Below are 16,747 nucleotides of genomic sequence, written 5' to 3'. Positions count from 1 at the left end.
ATCAACAAACAGGGAGGGATGGGCTCCTACCTTCTGTGTCAGGAAGCTGTGCAGATATTGGCGGAGGCCCTCTCCCACTCGATGTACCTCAGGGCCACCTACTTGCCAGGAGTGGATAATGTGTTGGCAGACAAGCTGAGTCACACCTTTCAACCGCACGAGTGGTCTCTCAACCCCTCAGTAGCGAACTCGATCTTCCAACAATGGGGTTATCCTCAAATAGACCTCTTTGCGTCACCTCAAAATCGCAAAGACCTGCTCTCTCACTCGCAGCCAACACTATCAGCCAAGAGACGCGTTCTCCCTATCATGGGCAACCGGTCTCCTATATGCATTCCCTCCACTTCCACTTCTCTCGAAGACTCTCATGAAGTTACGTCAGGACAAGGGAACCATGATCCTGATAGCACCCCACTGGCCGCGCCAAGTGTTGTTTCCAATACTTCAGGATCTCTCCATTCGCAGGCACATTCCCTTGGGAAAGGACCCGCTTCTAATCACTCAAAACGACGGGTGCCTACGCCACCCCAGTCTTCAAACCTTGTCCCTGACGGCATGGATGTTCAAAGGTTAATCCTTCAGCCAACCTTTCTGAACCAGTTTCCCGTGTCTTGATTGCTTCACGGAAGCCTTCCACGAGGAAATCGTATTCTTACAAATGGACCAAGTTCACGTCATGGTGCTCTTCTCAATCCCTTGACCCCTTTACCTGTCCAATCATGAAGTTTCTGGACTAACTCTGGCACTTGTCAGAATCAGGTCTAAAACTTTTCTCCATCAGGATGCATGTCAGTGTGGTAGCCGCCTTCCATAAAGGTGTCGGGGATGCTCCCATATCAGTACAATCCCTTGTAACATGTTTTTTGAAGGGCTTGCTTCACCTCAAGCCTCCTCTGCGTCCTCCAGCCCCTTCTTGGGACCTCAACCTAGTTTTGGGTCGGCTCATGAAACCACCATTTGAACCTCTTCAATCCTGTGACCTTCGATATCTCACATGGAAAGTGATTTTCCTTTTGGCAATCACTTCCGCTCACAGAGTTAGTGAATTACAGGCCCTAGTTACCTATCCGCCTTACACTAAACTTCTGCAGGACCGGGCAGTAGTCCGCACTCACCCTAAATTCTTACCTAAGGTAGTTTCGGAGTTTCATCTCAAACAATCCATTATACTACCTACCTTTTTTCCCAGGCCCCATTCCAATCCAGGAGAGCAGGCTCTGCATACACTTGACTGCAAACGGGCTCTAGCGTTCTACCTAGACCGTACAGCTGCCCAATGGAAAAGCACTCAACTGTTTGTCTCTTTCCATCCTCTCAAATTGGGGCAGCCTGTGGGTAAACAGATTCTCTCCTCCTGGTTGGCAGACTGCATATGCTTTTGCTATCAGCAAGTAGGCATTCCACTTCAAGACCGTGTTAAAGAACACTCTGTGAGGGCCATGGCGACTTCAGTAGCACACCTATGCTCAGTGCCGCTTCCTGACATTTGCAGGGCTGCCACCTGGAGTTCTCTCCATACCTTTACAGCCCATTATTGCTTAGGCAAAGCTGGAAGACCAGATTCCATCTTTGGCCAGTCTGTCTTGCACAACCTATTTACAATGTGACATACCAACACCCTTCCGCCTGCCCGATGGGGTTCAGGATGCCCTCGCTCAAATTTCATCCCAGCCTAATGCCTTGTATGCCTGAGTACATTTGGTGCATACTCTGACATCCTCAGCACGGTACTCACCTATATGTGAGGAATACCATTCTGCTTGTTCTGTGAGAAAGCAAATGTTGCTTACCTGTAACAGGTGTTCTCACAGGACAGCAGGATGTTAGTCCTCACGAAACCCGCCCGCCGCCCTGCGGTGTTGGGTTTGTAATGTTTTCTTATTTTATTTTTGGCACTACCTGTAGCTTTTTAACAAGACTGAAGGGGAATCCCTGCTGGCTGCAGGGTTAGTGCAATGCTGGGCATGCCCAGTAGGGGCCAGTCAAAGTTCTAGAAACTTTGACAAAAGTGTTCCATGATTGGGCTCCATCCTGTGATGTCACCCATTTGTGAGGACTAACATCCTGCTGTCCTATGAGATCACCTGTTACATGTAAGCAACATTTGCTATCATGAACAAACTACCGGCCACCTAATTTTTCTTTAATTATTTATTTTCTCAAACAAATGTTTTAGAATTCATTGTGAAAAGCGGTCGACTGTTCCCATATTTTTAGACAAAAATTCACAATGAATTCTAAAACATTTGTTTGAGAAAATAAATAATTAGAGAAATTAAGTGGCCGATTAAAAGTAACAAGTAGGGTAACCTGGATGGTACCCATTGAAGTTTATGAAACAACCACTGTCCATCATAAAAAAATGTTTTTGAGAAATTTTTACTCTGAGGGATATACAATTTGAATTAAAGAAAGAAAATAAGAAAAAAAGAACAAAAATATTGATTAGAGGGTGAGGGTTTTTGGTGTGGCATTACTTTTTGCCATACAGCAAAACTTGGATAAGTGGGAAACCCTTCACTTTGTCTTGGCTGGGGACAATTGCCTTAGTTAAGATGAATATCCTGCTGCACATTAGCTTCTTATTCCAGACTCCTATTTCTGTATCAGATAAGTTTGTAAAGGGACTTCAGAGGCAGACCTTTAGTTTTATCAGAAGGAGGCAACCCTCTAGGGTTGCCAGTAGGTAACATTGTAATGACGGCAGAAAAGGACCAGATTGTCTATTCAGTCTGCCCAGACAGCCTCTTATGGTAGTATCTGCTGCTCCGTGCAAGATACTCCCATGTTTCTCGTAAGGGTAGTAACTGCCACTTTGTGCAGTTACCCCCATGCCTTATGATAAAAGTAGTAATATTTACAGTCAAAACCAAGCAACTGTCAAACCCATAACAAATTACTACTAGCAACATTTTTATTGTGAGATTAGCTTTCTTGATATTGCAGACAGTGCTGCTTGATGTGCTTTGCTTTGGGACTTGACCATAGAAGCCATTCTGTGTTTTTTTATCTTGGGACTTGGGCCGTAGAAGCAATCCTGTACTTTTTTCCTTATGTCTGCGTATCAGTACCCCAGACTGTAAAAGTCAGGGCCCATGTTGGTTGTCGTCTGTATCCAATTCCCCTTCCCCATACCCCTCATTCCGTCAAAGCTGGAGCGATTGTTGCAGTTGTATCAAAAGCATCAAGGCTATTTGGTTGAGGGTAGTAATCCCCAAGCCTTCTGTTAAGGGTGGTAACTAGTGCTCTGTGCAGGTTATCTATATGCACCCTCTTCTTCATTTCAGTCATCTAGCCCAGTCGTCTAGCCCAGCCAGTTGGGTTTTCAGAATATCCCTAATGAATATGCATGAGATTTATTTGCATGCACTACCTCCTGTTTATGCAAAATATTTCTCATGCATATTCATTAGGGATGTCCTGAAAACCCGATTGGCTGGGGGGGGCATAGGACTGGTTTGAGCACCCCTTATCTAGCCTTTAAGGATCCATAGTGTTCATCCCATGCCCCTTTGAATTCATTGACTGATTTCTTCTTTACCATCTCCTCCGGAAGGGCATTTCAAACATCCACCACCTTCTCTGTGAAGAGATACCTCCTGATGGTTCTGAGTTATCCACCCTGGAGTTTCATTCCATGATCCCTAGTTCTACTGTTTCCTTTCTGATGGAAAAGCTTTGAAGTTTATGTATCATTAAAACATTTCAAGTATCTGAAAGTCTGTATTATATTTCCTCTGCACCTCCTCTCTTCCAGGGTATACATATTTAGATCCTTCAGCCTCACCTCACAAATCTTTGATGTAGACCCCACTCCATTTTGGTCATCCTTCTCTGGACTGCCTCCATCGTGTGTCTTCTTTCTGAGGTGTCATCTCCAGAACTCTCACTTTTCCCACAAATTTATACAAATTTATAAACACAGTACTCCAAGTGAGGTCTCACCAAGGGCATTATCACGTCCCCTTTTCATGCTGGTTATTACTCTCTCTATGCATCCCAGCATTCTTAGCTATCGCCTTGTCACATTGCTTTGCCATCTTCAGATCACCAGATACTATTAGTTCAAGGTCTCTCTCTTGGTCTGTGCATGTCAGTGTTTCACTCCCCATCATATACAGCTTTTACATCAACCTAAACTGTCGGGCAGGTTGGGGGTGCCCAACTTTAAGAAATACTATCTGGCTTTCCAACTGAAATCAGTTGTGGATTGGAACAGAGAAGCTGATTGTAAGTAATGGGCTGCAGTTGAATAGGGGATAGCTGGCCAGGTCTCTATCAGAATGCAATTTTGGCTCACTAGGAAGTCGAGAGTGCTTTCTGCTCTTCTCTCGCCCTTTACTCTTCAATAAATTTGTGGGATAAGTGAAAGTTTGTTAGTGGGGGATAGACATTTCTCATTTAAGACTCCTCTGAGATTTAATGAGGAATTTCAGCCAGGGTTGATTTCAGCTGCTGCTCGGCATTGGGAAGTCTTAGGGTTATCTCAGTTGGGTCAGTGTGGAGCACTATAGTCTTGATGAACTTTGATCTTAAGGTTAGATTCCAGCTTGGAGTGTCAGATACATTTTCATTTATATTGTTGAAACATTTTATGAGCTTGAAAAGGGTTAAAGCTGATCTTTTTCTTTCTTTTTTTTAATCAAGTTTTTATTAAGAACCAAAATAGTGAATAAATAGAATTGCAACACATGAATAAAATACATTATTTTGAAGAGATATCTGCTTCATTTAACAATGCAACAAATGCAAATGGGGCGCGAAACTAATACATCAAAATAGTATCATGAAAGCCTAAGTTTTGCCTCCATATGTGTTTACAATATATCAGCAAGAGATATCCTTAAATTATCACATAAGCAACACTCAATTTGGTTCTTACTTAAGATTTAACCTCTTTATTCCCATAACCTCCCATCCCCCCCAAACCACCCCCTGACCCCAGAGCTAATGATATCATTAAACCTAGCTTCTCACTCAGATCTGGCCGAACATACTATATGTTGAAACAAAAAGCAAAAGGATGATGAAGTACACCACTAGTAGTCACGCGGATAAAAACCCACATCAGTCTACTGTTATCAACTCTGATTATTTAAGTAAATCACCTATTTGGCAATCTAGCAAAGGAATCCCTCTGAGAAACAAATGATGCCCATACCTTAAAAAAAGAAGTAAGGTTTTGTAGTCTATATGCTGTGATTTTACATAAATGATGAAGTTTGGATACCCTAGACTGGAGGATCTGCATGCTCTGAAAACAGGATCACGTCATAAACAGGCAATCTCTCAGCGTGCAACGATAAGTATAAACCTTGCCAGTTTCTGCTGGTATTTGTCTCCAAAGTCAATTGGCGCATTCAGTAATGCTTGAGTTGGTGATAGCTGAAAGGTACATTGTAAGATAGTCTGAATCCACCCTCTAACCTCTTGCCAGAATGCCTGCACAAGGGGGCATGACAACCAGAGGTGAAAAAAGGAACCCAAGCTGTTGCACCCCTTCCAACATCTATCCTTAACCACAGGATTCAGTTTATGTATTTTTTTCTGGGGTAAAATACCAGCGGTATAAAACCTTGTAACCGTTTTCTATATAAGAGGAAGAGATCAACCCTTTCCCAATATGTAAGAATACCCTTCACTATGCTTCTTCAGACATTCGCTCTTCTAGGTCCCTTTCCCAGGCCCTGACATGGAAAGGACTAACTGAGGAATCTTTATTCAAGAAAGTATAAAGTTTAGACATACTTTTACAATTCTGTTCGCATTTCTGCACAGTGATTTAAAGAAAGAAGCCCCCCTAGAAAGGTTAATGTTAATCTGCGCTCTTATCATGAAGTGGCGTAATTGTAGATAGGGAAAAACTTCCTGTTGAGATAATTGGTATTTATTTTGTAGGTCTGTGAAATCTGCAAAACCCCTAAGCCCCCACATATGTGCCCACCTGGTAATACCTTTAGATTTCCACTGAGAGAATGAAGCTATGGGGAGGCCAGGAGTGAAGAAAGTATTGTAAAACAAGAAAGAACTTAGAAAGTATACCCTATCCTCTATCAAATATGATGTCCATTTGTCCCATATATTCAGAGTATGAGATAGTGAGGGTGGGACAGCCACCCAGGGTCTTCAAGTTTGTTTGGATTGCCATACCAGAGCCTGTAATGGCTTTGCCCCTATGATTGCCTGTTCTAAAAGCACCCAAGGTTTCGGACACTTGATTTTATGCCAGTCTATAATTGTCCTTAGTTGGGCAATTATAGACTGGCATATAATATAATTATAGAATTATATCACGGTATCAAGAAGGGTTAGGGACACCTAAACCCCCTTGAGATTTAGAGAAAAAGAGGACTCTTTTAGTAATTCTGGGAGATCTTCTTGCCCAAAGAAATTGCATAAGGTGTTTTTGCCATGGAGATATTAATTTAGATGGTACTTCAAAAGGGATGGTTTGAAACAAATAAGTAAGCTGTGGCAGTATGTTCATTTTGACCACCACTATTCTTCCCAAGAAATGTGGTACCTGACCCACTCCTCCATATCTTTATAAATAAGTGCTAGTAAGGGTGGATAGTTTAACTGGAATATATCCTCTTGGTTACCAGTGAACACTCCTAGATATTTAATTTTCCTAGAAACCCATTTAAAAGGAAAGGCTGACTGCAACCTTTCCGCCTGTGCCGCAGGCAATGTGATGTTCAAGATCTCAGATTTTTCCTAGTTGGTTTTAAATCCAGAGTCTGAGCTAAAAAGAGTAATTTCTGACACAATTGCTGGTAGAGAAGTGATGGACTCACATACCGTGAATAAAATATCATCAGCAAATAATGATAATTTCGAAGAGAAATCCACTGTTTCTACAGCCTGGATCTGCGGGTTATTGTGAATGCATGTGGCGAATGGCTCTAGGAAGAGAGCAGAACAATAGAGGTGACAGTGGACATCCCTGCCGTGTTTCTCAGCCCACCGGGAATGAAGCAGTATAACCACCATTGATTTTTATGCACACTGTAGGGTGATCATATAATTTGTGCATCCAGTGGAGAAATGCATCACCAAATTGCATTTTCTGTAAGGTGGCAAAAAGAAAAGGCCAGTGTACTAAATCAAATGCCTTTTCTGCATCTATGGTAAGGAGCAAAAAGGGCAATTGTTTACTTTGTGCCACTAAATGGAATCTAGGGTTTTACGTACGTTATCAGAGGCCATCCAGCCTGGTATGAAACCTGCTTGATCCTGATGGATAATGTTTGCTATGAAGCCATTCAGCCGTTCTGCCAGTATTTTTGCTAAAAGCTTGAGATTAATGTTAATTAAAGAAATTGGGCGGTAAGATCCACAGTTTGTGGGGTCCTGCCCCGGTTTTACTAAGATGGTGATAGCTGCTTGATTAGAGTTTTGCATGATAGAATGGTCGACCTTCAATGAATTAAACACATGTACAAGGGGGTGAGCGAGATATGTAGCAAATATTTGATAGAAGCGTACTATGAAACCATCTAAACCAGATGATTTCCGGGGCTTCAGGTGTTTGATTGCTTGAACAACTTCTAGGGTAGAGATTTCTTTGTCTAACACAGCATGTTGTGCCTCTGTCATGTCAGTGAGAAATCGATCAATCTCCGAGCTCTTGATATTAGGAGCAGCGCTTACAGTTGTGAGTAAAACCTAAGGAAGCAGTGCCTGATCTCTTTATTGGTAGTAAGCATAACCTCTGAGTCATCCTTAATTTTAACTACATTATTTTGGATAGCCCTCACCTTCCATTTGTTTGCTAATAGTTTCCCTGCTTATTCCCACCCTCAAAATATCTCTGATTTAAGCAGTCTGAATGGTGCGCTATTAGTGCAGTATCCAGTTCAGCCAATTTTGATCTCTGTTTTTTCAGTTGGCACAAACTGAAAAAACAGAGATCAAAATTGGCTTGTGAATAGTTTCTAGTTGTATTAATTGGGAAAGTAATGCCATCCTTTCCTTTTCCCTACTTTTCCCTCCTTTTCTTTACATAGGCTACCCTGGATATCATCTGACCTCTCAAAGCAACTTTTAAACAGTCCCAGAGAATCACTGGGGACATATTGTCTATATCATTAGTGCATAAATAATTTTCAATGGACACCTGTATTTGCTTTACAAAACCCTCATCCTCTAATAAATTATCATTAAGCCTCCAGAAGAGCTGACCTTTATCATAATTAACAAACTCTAAGGTTATCCAAACCGGGGTGTGATCCGACCAGGTAATAGTATCAATATCTGCATTGACAACATTATTCATAATCCCTTTATCTACCATTAAGAGATCTATTCTGGAGTAAGTTTGTGTACACTAGAAAAAAAATTATACTTCTGAGATCTTGAGTATCTGGATCTCCAAACATCAAGTACTCCCAATTGAGCCAGGAAAGACTGCAAAGATTTGCAACCGCTCCTTAAGGGTGTCCAAAGGCCAGTAGGGTTAACTGTAATGTTAAAATCACCACCTATTATGAGACTACCCTCTGCTTTAGACAAAATGATCTCGCTTTATTCAGTAAAAGAGTCCTTGCCGTGAGTTAGCATACAGGTTGATAAATGTATATTTTGCTTCTCCCACCCGGATCACTAGGATAATATATCTGCCCTTGGGATCCCTGTGACATGATACACATTCAAATATAAGTCTCTTCTGATGAGAATACCCACTCCCACATATCTAGCATCCTTAGTGCTCACTGCCCAGTATTGAGATGTATAAAGATTGGAGCGCATGAGATATTCATATCTAGATTTTAAATGTTTCTTGAAGCAGGGCTATCGAAGTTGAAGACCTTTGTAAATCCGAGAATAATAAGCGCCGTTTACGGTGCGTGTTAAGACCTTTAACACTTAGAGTGAGGACCTTAAAAGTGGCCATGCTAAGTAGTGGATAAGGGTTGTAAATTATATAATGAAACCACCCCTGAATAATAATAATCCCATACCGAGTGGCGGCACTGTGCCAAATGCTCCGATATTAATAAGAGAATATATGTTGCCCAGAGTAAATTCGGCAACAAGAGTATCCGTGTGACAAATCCAATGCTGGGATAAAAATAACCAAAAATAGCGGATTCCTACTCCTCCCACCCTATTCCCTTCCCAACCCTCCATGAAAAAGTAAAAAAAAAAAAAAGGACAATTCCATTAGTACCAAGGGAGGATTGAGCCACGAGACCCACGGTACCCCATCCAACGAGCTTACAAATTACATAATTTATATAAATGACCCAGGCATCTATTAATGCTCATGCAAAGAAACCTTGCAGAAGACCTTGCCCCATAGCCTTAGTGAATCATAAAATAATGTAAAGACCCAGTCTATAGTCTCATGTGGCACCCGCAGCAGAGTTGGAGCCTGCTGAGTTTCCTCCCTTTCCAATGTGTTGCCATTTGAGGAGGTTCTTCCTTGTGCTGAAGCGGATTATGGGGACTATGGCCACGCTCTGGAACTGAATAACCGGCCTCCTCAAGAATTGCAGACGCTTCGTCACAAGATTTCACACAGTGGGATACACCTTTAATGGAGAACCACAAACCAAAGGGATGAAGCCAACAGTAACGAATCCCTTCTTTACGTAGGATAGTGGTGATCTCTCATAGATCCTGTTGCTTATGTAATATTATAGGGGATATATCAGCATAAACTGTGACTTCATGGCTTTCCCATTTCCATGATGGTTGTTTCCTAGCTGCACTGTACACTTTGGGGTGGATTTTAAAAGGGTTATGTGCTGAGCCTATTTTGCATAGGCCCGGCGATGTGCGCAAAGCCCCGGGATGCGCATATGTCTTGGGGCTTTGTGAAAGGGGTGGGGGCGGGACCGAGGCCTCTGGTACAGTGGTCGTACCGGGAGATCGCGTGCCGGCAGCCGGCCAGCGCGTGCAAGTTACACCTGCCAGAGGCAGGCATAATTTACAAAATAAAGATGGGGGGGGATTTAGGTAGGGCTGGGGGGTGGGTTAGATAGGGGAAGCGAGGGGAAGGTGGGGGGAGGGGGTGAAGGAAAGTTCCCTCCGAGGCCGCTCTGATTTCGGAGCGGCCTCGGAGGGAATGGGGAAAGCCATCGGAGCTCCCCTAGGGCTCAGCGCGCGCAAGGTGCACTAGTGTGCACCCGCTTGCGTATGCCAACCCCGAATTTTATAACATGCGTGCGGCTGTGCGCGCATGTTATAAAATCGGGCGTACATTTGTGCGCACCAGGTAGCGCGCACAAATGTACCCCGCGCGCGTATGTTTAAAATCCGGCCCCTTTCTCCTTAGTATTGTAACTGTGAAAGAATGCTACTATGTCACGAGGACAGTTCAGCAACTGCCGCCCAAGGGATCTGTGCGCCCTTTCCAATTTGATGCTGTTTTTCGAGAGAGGATCCGCTGGGTCCGTTGTAGAGAGCAAGGCCTGTCAGATTTGTTGTATTCTGGTGATTCATGTATGACACGGAAGCGTAGGTTTGAACGGCATGAGTGGTTTTCGAGATCTTCCACATCAGTGGTCCCCAAACCTGTCCTGGAGGGCCACCAGCCAGTCGGGTTTTCGGGATATCCACAATGAATATGCATGAGAGAAAATTTGCATGTTATGGAGGCAGTGCATGCAAAGTTTCTCTCATGCATATTCATTGAGGATATCCCAAAAACCCGACTGGCTGGTGGCCCTCCAGGACAGGTTTGGGGTCCACTGTTCCACATTTTTGGACAGAGAGATGCATTCCAAGTTTATGGTCTCCTTTCAGTTGTTTAATCTCAGTTTCTAGCGAGTCAGTGCGTGTCTCAAATTCGAAAAGCCGATGCCCCCAATTCAGATATTTCCTCCTTCATTCTCCCGTAGCTTCCATCATCTCAGTTTTTATAAGTTTTGATGTCACATCGCAGATCGCAGAACTCCGCCCTGCGTCCGAAAGCATAAGGGGGCTTCATCTGGCTCGTGATCAGATTTTGCTCCATCACTCGCTGCCATTTTGTCCAGGTTGGCCGTGTTCTCCGAGCCTTGTTTTTTATAGGAAAGCTTGCGGAAATTGATTGATTTTCAATGATGGGACATCAGTGTATACCAGTAAGGTGAAAAAGATTAGTTTTAGTGAAAAATGCACCCCGATGCCTGGGATAACAGCCAATTCAATCTCGCTGGGTGGAGGAGCTCACGTTCAAGCGTCCAACAGGCGCTCAGTGTTGTCATTTCCTCCTTCAGATGATCTTTTTCTAAAGGGAAGACTGTTGGAAGGGTATTGTGAAAAGGCTGGTTTGTGTGCTGGCCCTGCATCATTTTAGTAGCTCTTCTCTGAACTGCTTCCATCTTCACAATGTCTTTACAAGGGTACAGCTTCCAGAATTGAGCATAGTTGTCAAGGTAGGGTTGCAATGGCAATATTATTTCCTTTTTCCTGCTGATTATACCTCTGCCTTTTTACCTGTTAGCTTTTCCTCTTGCTTTATTACATCATCTGGCAACCTTCAGGTCATCTGAGATGATTACTTTTAGCTTAGATCCCTTTCCTGTTTTTATGCTGCAACTTCTTGTCCTCCTAATTGATAAGTGGATAATGGGTTTTTGCACTTCAGATACATGATTTTATACTTTTTTGCACTGAAGTACAACTGTCACACCTTTGATCCAGAGGTAGAAATATATTTAGGAACCAGTCAAAAATGTTTGAAAGCCAGGGACAATTTTTTCCTTATTTTTTCTTTGCTTTTTTTTGCTCTCTTTTGTTATTGTTTTGTTGGTCTTTATTTTCCTTATGCCCTTTTTTTTTAATGTTTGTATTTTTATTCTTTTTTTTCTTTTCTGAATTTTAGGAACTCGTTTGACCTGGTTTCTAATATTTTTCCAGTCCTGCCTTGAACTTTTTTCTATTTGTTTTTTCAAGTCCTTTCATTTTTTTCCACCTCTGGAATGTCTACTTTGGAACCTAGCACTGTCCATGCTGTATCATAAGTAGCTGTGTTGTCAGTGTATACAATAATGTGTAGTGCCTGTACCACTAAGTTCTCTAGTTAAATTTGTTGTTTTGGCTTCCCCTCACTAAGTGTTGATTGGCTTCTAAATGGCTGACATGACCTTGCACCATATTTTCCCATATGAATTTTCTGCAGATTTTGATAGAATTAATTCATAAGATTTTATCATTTCCTCATGACGTTACCCATCCCTTTCTCCCTCCTCTCCTCCTTGTAACAATGTTTTTCTATGTGAGTAATGGCATATTGTGACTTATTGCTCTATGCCATAAAAAGCTCTTTTTAGTTCCTCGCTGTTCTTCCTGAAGCCAAGGACACTGTTCCTCAATTTAGTGTTAAGGAACATTTAATAATTAAAGCAGCTTTTAAACTAGACAAGGGAGAAAGTTAGTAGTCACTCATAAGTGCATGGTTCAGAGGGAGGAATCTTCCAAGGGTACTGGCAAAATAGGGACATTAGAATATTCAGAAAGAGAGGCTGTGGTTAAAGCTAAAGCAGCCCATCTGGATTTAAATAAAGAGAGCACAGATGTGAATGACTATACACTGCCTGTATCATCTACTAATAAGCAGGTTGTGAACACAAATACAAATAAAAAAAACATACTTTAAAATGTCTGTATGCGAATGCCAGAAGTTAGATTGGAGAGTTAGATTGTATGGCATTATACAAGGATATACACATAATTAGCATCTCAGAGATATGGTTGAAGGAGGATAACCAGTGGGACACTGTGATACCAGGGTATAAATTATATCAAAGTGACAGGGCAGTTGAAATTGGTGGATGGGTGTCACTATATATAAAGGATGGCATAGAGTCAAGCAGAAAAAAAGTACTGCAAGAAACAAATTGCACTACCAAATCCTTACAGATAGAAATTCCATATGTGACAGGTAAAAGTATAACAGTAGGTGTATATTTCCTTCCAGCTGGCCAGGATGAAGAAACAGACAGTAAAATGCTAGCTGAAATTAGAAAGGCAAATAAATTTGGCAACTCAATAATAACGGGAGATTTCAATCACCCTCATATTAATTTGATCTGTGTTTCATTTGTCCCAGAGGAAAGCACCATACTAGGAAATTGAGTCAGTATTGTCTGGAAAGGAACTGTCTTGCACTGATCTACCTGTGGCACTCAGTGTTCATTGGATGACTCCCGTCCATATACTGACCATGCTTGCCCTAATTGCTCTAATATTAAACTACTTACATTTGTGTGAAAAGAATTAGTAATTGGGACTTACCTAAAAATAACATTTTAACAACTGTATAGGATCTCTGCTTGCATGGTGCTTATCTTACATCCCTGTGTTCCTGTTTGTTTTTTTTTCTGATTGACAGGTGCCTGCTGAGAAGTGCCGTTACATTGTGGGCAGCATCTTGAGTGAGGGAGATGAGAAACCCACCCCAGAGATGACTCGCCTTTTCCAGAAATATGCCTTCAAGTTCATCACCTTCCCAGAACTCAGCCATGTAGTCATGGCAACCTTCCCCTATACCACCCCTTTCTCTATCCAGCTAGCCACCAATCGGGTCCACCCTGCTCTAGACACCTATATCAAGGTTAGTGTTTTACCTCTCCTCTCTTAAATTTGTGCAGCTTCAGTCACATGATGGAATGCAAATGCAATTAACGCCTGATAATTCAATCCATGAATCAATGTCCTCTTTTTTTTTTTTTTTCTTTCTTTGATTGGTTTCTTTATTAGAGCTGATGATGATACCGTATTGTAAATGTTCTGTGGAATACTTTAGTCTTCTATATAGTCAGATTCATAATTATGACTTTTTTTTTCATTTATAAATTGCCTATATATAATACGCTCTAGGCAGTTTACAACGTGGGCATCCCTTCCTTTTCAGTAGAAACCTGTTCTTTTTCCCTGGATGTGGTGACTCTCTTTTTCCCTCCATCTCAGAACCTCCCCATGCCTACACATGTTAAAAAAAACAAAACCCAAAAACAACCAAAACCCACAAACAGCCAGATTTTAAATTGTGTGCGCGCATACAAAACGGGGGTTACATGCATGGCGGGCCTTGCCAATGCCGCGTGCATCTTCAAAGGGGCCCGACCACGCCGTAACCCCTGTTATGTGCAGAACTGCTGGGCCTCTTGGAAGGGGCAGGCCCAGGGACGTGTCCTGGGTGGGCGGGGGGTGGGGCAGGGGGGCGGGATGTCACAGCGGCATTCATCACTGTCCTGGAGCCGCATGCGCCGGCCGGCTGCCGGGCGCGCAGATTACTTCAGGTCGGGCCCTGAAGTAAATTGAAGAACAAGGAAAAAAAAAGGTAGGAATTAGGGGTTGGGGAGGAGAGGGGAAGGGAGGGTAGGGGGTAGGGAACTTCCCTTAATTGGAGCGGACTGGGAAGGAAATGGGGAAGGCCGAGATGTGAATTTGCAAAACTTTACTCCCCCCCCCCCCCCTTGCGCATATGGTCCAATGATTTTATAACATGCGCGCATGTTATAAAATCGGCGCGTTCATGTGTGCGTGCCGGGAAGAGCATGCACATGGACGCGTGCGCGCGTGCTCTTATGAAAATCTACCCCTCAGTATATCATGGTAATGAGTGGAGGAGGCAAAACTCATGAAAAATGAAGTAAAACGCCATGTGGTATAAGAGTGAATTGAGCAGAATTCTAGAAAGTTGTTTGTGTTCAGACCCCCAAAAGAACATTGCAGTCCCTGTAAAGGGGCGGATTTTAAGATCCCTGCTCGCCGGCGTGCGCAGAGCCCCGGGACTCGCGTAAGTCCCGGGGTTTTTCGAGGGGGGCGTGTCGGGGGCATGTCGGGGGCGGGACGTGGCGTTTCGGGGGCGGGCCCAGGGGGCGTGGTTTCGGCCCGGGGAGGTCCGGGGGCGTGGCCGCGCCCTCTGGAACCGCCCCCAGGTCTCGGCGCTAGCGGCCCGCTGGCGCGCGGGGATTTACTTCTCCCTCCGGGAGGCGTAAATCCCCGGACAAAGGTGGGGGGGGGGTTTAGATAGGGCCGGGGGGGTGGGTTAGATAGAGGAAGGGAGGGGAAGGTGAGGGGAGGGCAAAAGCGAGTTCCCTCCGAGGCCGCTTGGAGCGACCTCGGAGGGAACGGGGGTAGGCTGCGCAGCTTGGTGCGCACCGGCTGCACAAAATCGGCAGCCTTGCGCGCGCCGATCCTGGATTTTAGCAGATACGCGCGGCTACGCGCGTATCTACTAAAATCCAGCGTACTTTTGTTTGCGACTGGTGCGCCAACAAAAGTACGCGAACGCGCATTTTTTGTAAATCTACCCCATAGTGTGTAGCAATTTCCAAGGTGCAGAGAAGGGTGACCAAAATGATAAAGGGGATGGAACAGCTCCCCTATGAGGAAAGACTAAAGAGGTTAGGACTTTTCAGCTTGGAGAAGAGATGGCTGAGGGGGGATATGATAGAGGTGTTTAAAATCATGAGAGGTCTAGAACATGTAGATATTCGGTTTTTTACTCTTTCAGATAGTAGAAAGACTAGGGGGCACTCCATGAAGTTAGCATGGGGCACATTTAAAACTAATCGGAGAAAGTTCTTTTTCACTCAACGCACAATTAAACTCTGGAATTTGTTGCCAGAGGATGTGGTTAGTGCAGTTAGTGTACCTGTGTTTTAAAAAGGATTGGATAAGTTCTTGGAGGAGAAGTCCATTACCTGCTATTAATTAAGTTGACCTAGAAAAAATAGCCACCGCTATTACTAGCAACAGTAACATGGAATAGACTTAGTTTTTGGGTACTTGCCAGGTTCTTATGGCCTGGATTGGCCACTGTTGGAAACAGGATCCTGGGCTTGATGAACCCTTGGTCTGACCCAGTATGGCATATCTTATGTTCTTATTACAAATCTGGGTTATGAGACAGACTTCTTGCCCTTTTATTTCAAACTAAATCTTTTATACAGATGATCTTCTTTAACGGGGGGAATGCAATCCAGTGCGCTCAGCTGAGCGCACTGTATAAACCGCAGTCGGACGCGGGTTAAATAGGCGCTAATCCACCCCCTAATGCAATAGGGGGATTAGCGTCTATTTAACACGCGTCCGCAGAGTGAATGAGTTAGCGCTTATCACATGCAAATGCATGTGAATGAGGCTATTACTCATTCACTCCAAATGCAAAGAAATAAATGTGCATCTCAGACGCACATTTATTGCTCAGCTATTAACGCCTGCCCGGAGCAGGCGTTAATAGCTGAGCACAAAGAAGTACAGAAAAGCAGAAAAACAGCTTTTCTGTACTACTTCAGTAAAAAAAAAAAAACAAAAACAAAAAAAACCTCAGCAGACTGCGTTAAGAAAGCGGGCATTGAAAAGTCAGCACCCGCTTTCCGTGAAAATTATTGCATTGGCCCCAGGGTTTCCCAAACTGGGCCCTGGGGATCAGATTTGTTTTGAGGATATCTGCAATAAATATTCATAATTAATATTTGCATATGTTTGTCTAAGAACCAGGTTAATTTGCATGTTGTGTTTGTTGTCTCTTAAAACCAGACCTGGCAGAGGGTCCCAAGAAATGAGTTTGGGAACTGTAACTATAGCAGAAGTTTACTGCTAGACACAATACTGTACAACAAACAAACATGTTGGAATGCATCCTGTTTCATGATAGAGGGAAGCGCCGTGTTTTCATTTCACTCTCAGAGCGGTCTGCCACACTGGGGAAACTTGAGATCACTTAACCCAGAAAGTGGTGACTCTCTTATCCCTGTTAGATAAATAAAATTTAGCTGTTTAAAATAAAAAAGCTGCAGATTTC

General features: G+C 43.3%; 1 protein-coding gene across 1 annotated transcript in view; it reads left to right on the top strand.

The window, feature by feature from the left end:
- The window catches only part of TEX264 (testis expressed 264, ER-phagy receptor), a 378,292-nt gene that overhangs the window by 83,418 nt on the left and 278,127 nt on the right, over positions 1-16,747 (top strand). Inside the window, exon 2 of the mRNA XM_029599523.1 lies at positions 13,325-13,546. Within this exon, the coding sequence (XP_029455383.1) occupies positions 13,325-13,546 (222 nt within the window). The remainder of the gene's footprint in view (positions 1-13,324; positions 13,547-16,747) is intronic.

Source organism: Rhinatrema bivittatum, chromosome 4 (assembly GCF_901001135.1).
Source record: "Rhinatrema bivittatum chromosome 4, aRhiBiv1.1, whole genome shotgun sequence".
Taxonomy (NCBI): Eukaryota; Metazoa; Chordata; class Amphibia; order Gymnophiona; family Rhinatrematidae; genus Rhinatrema; species Rhinatrema bivittatum.
Note: the sequence above shows the minus strand (reverse complement) of the source record. Positions and strands in the feature narration are given on the sequence as shown.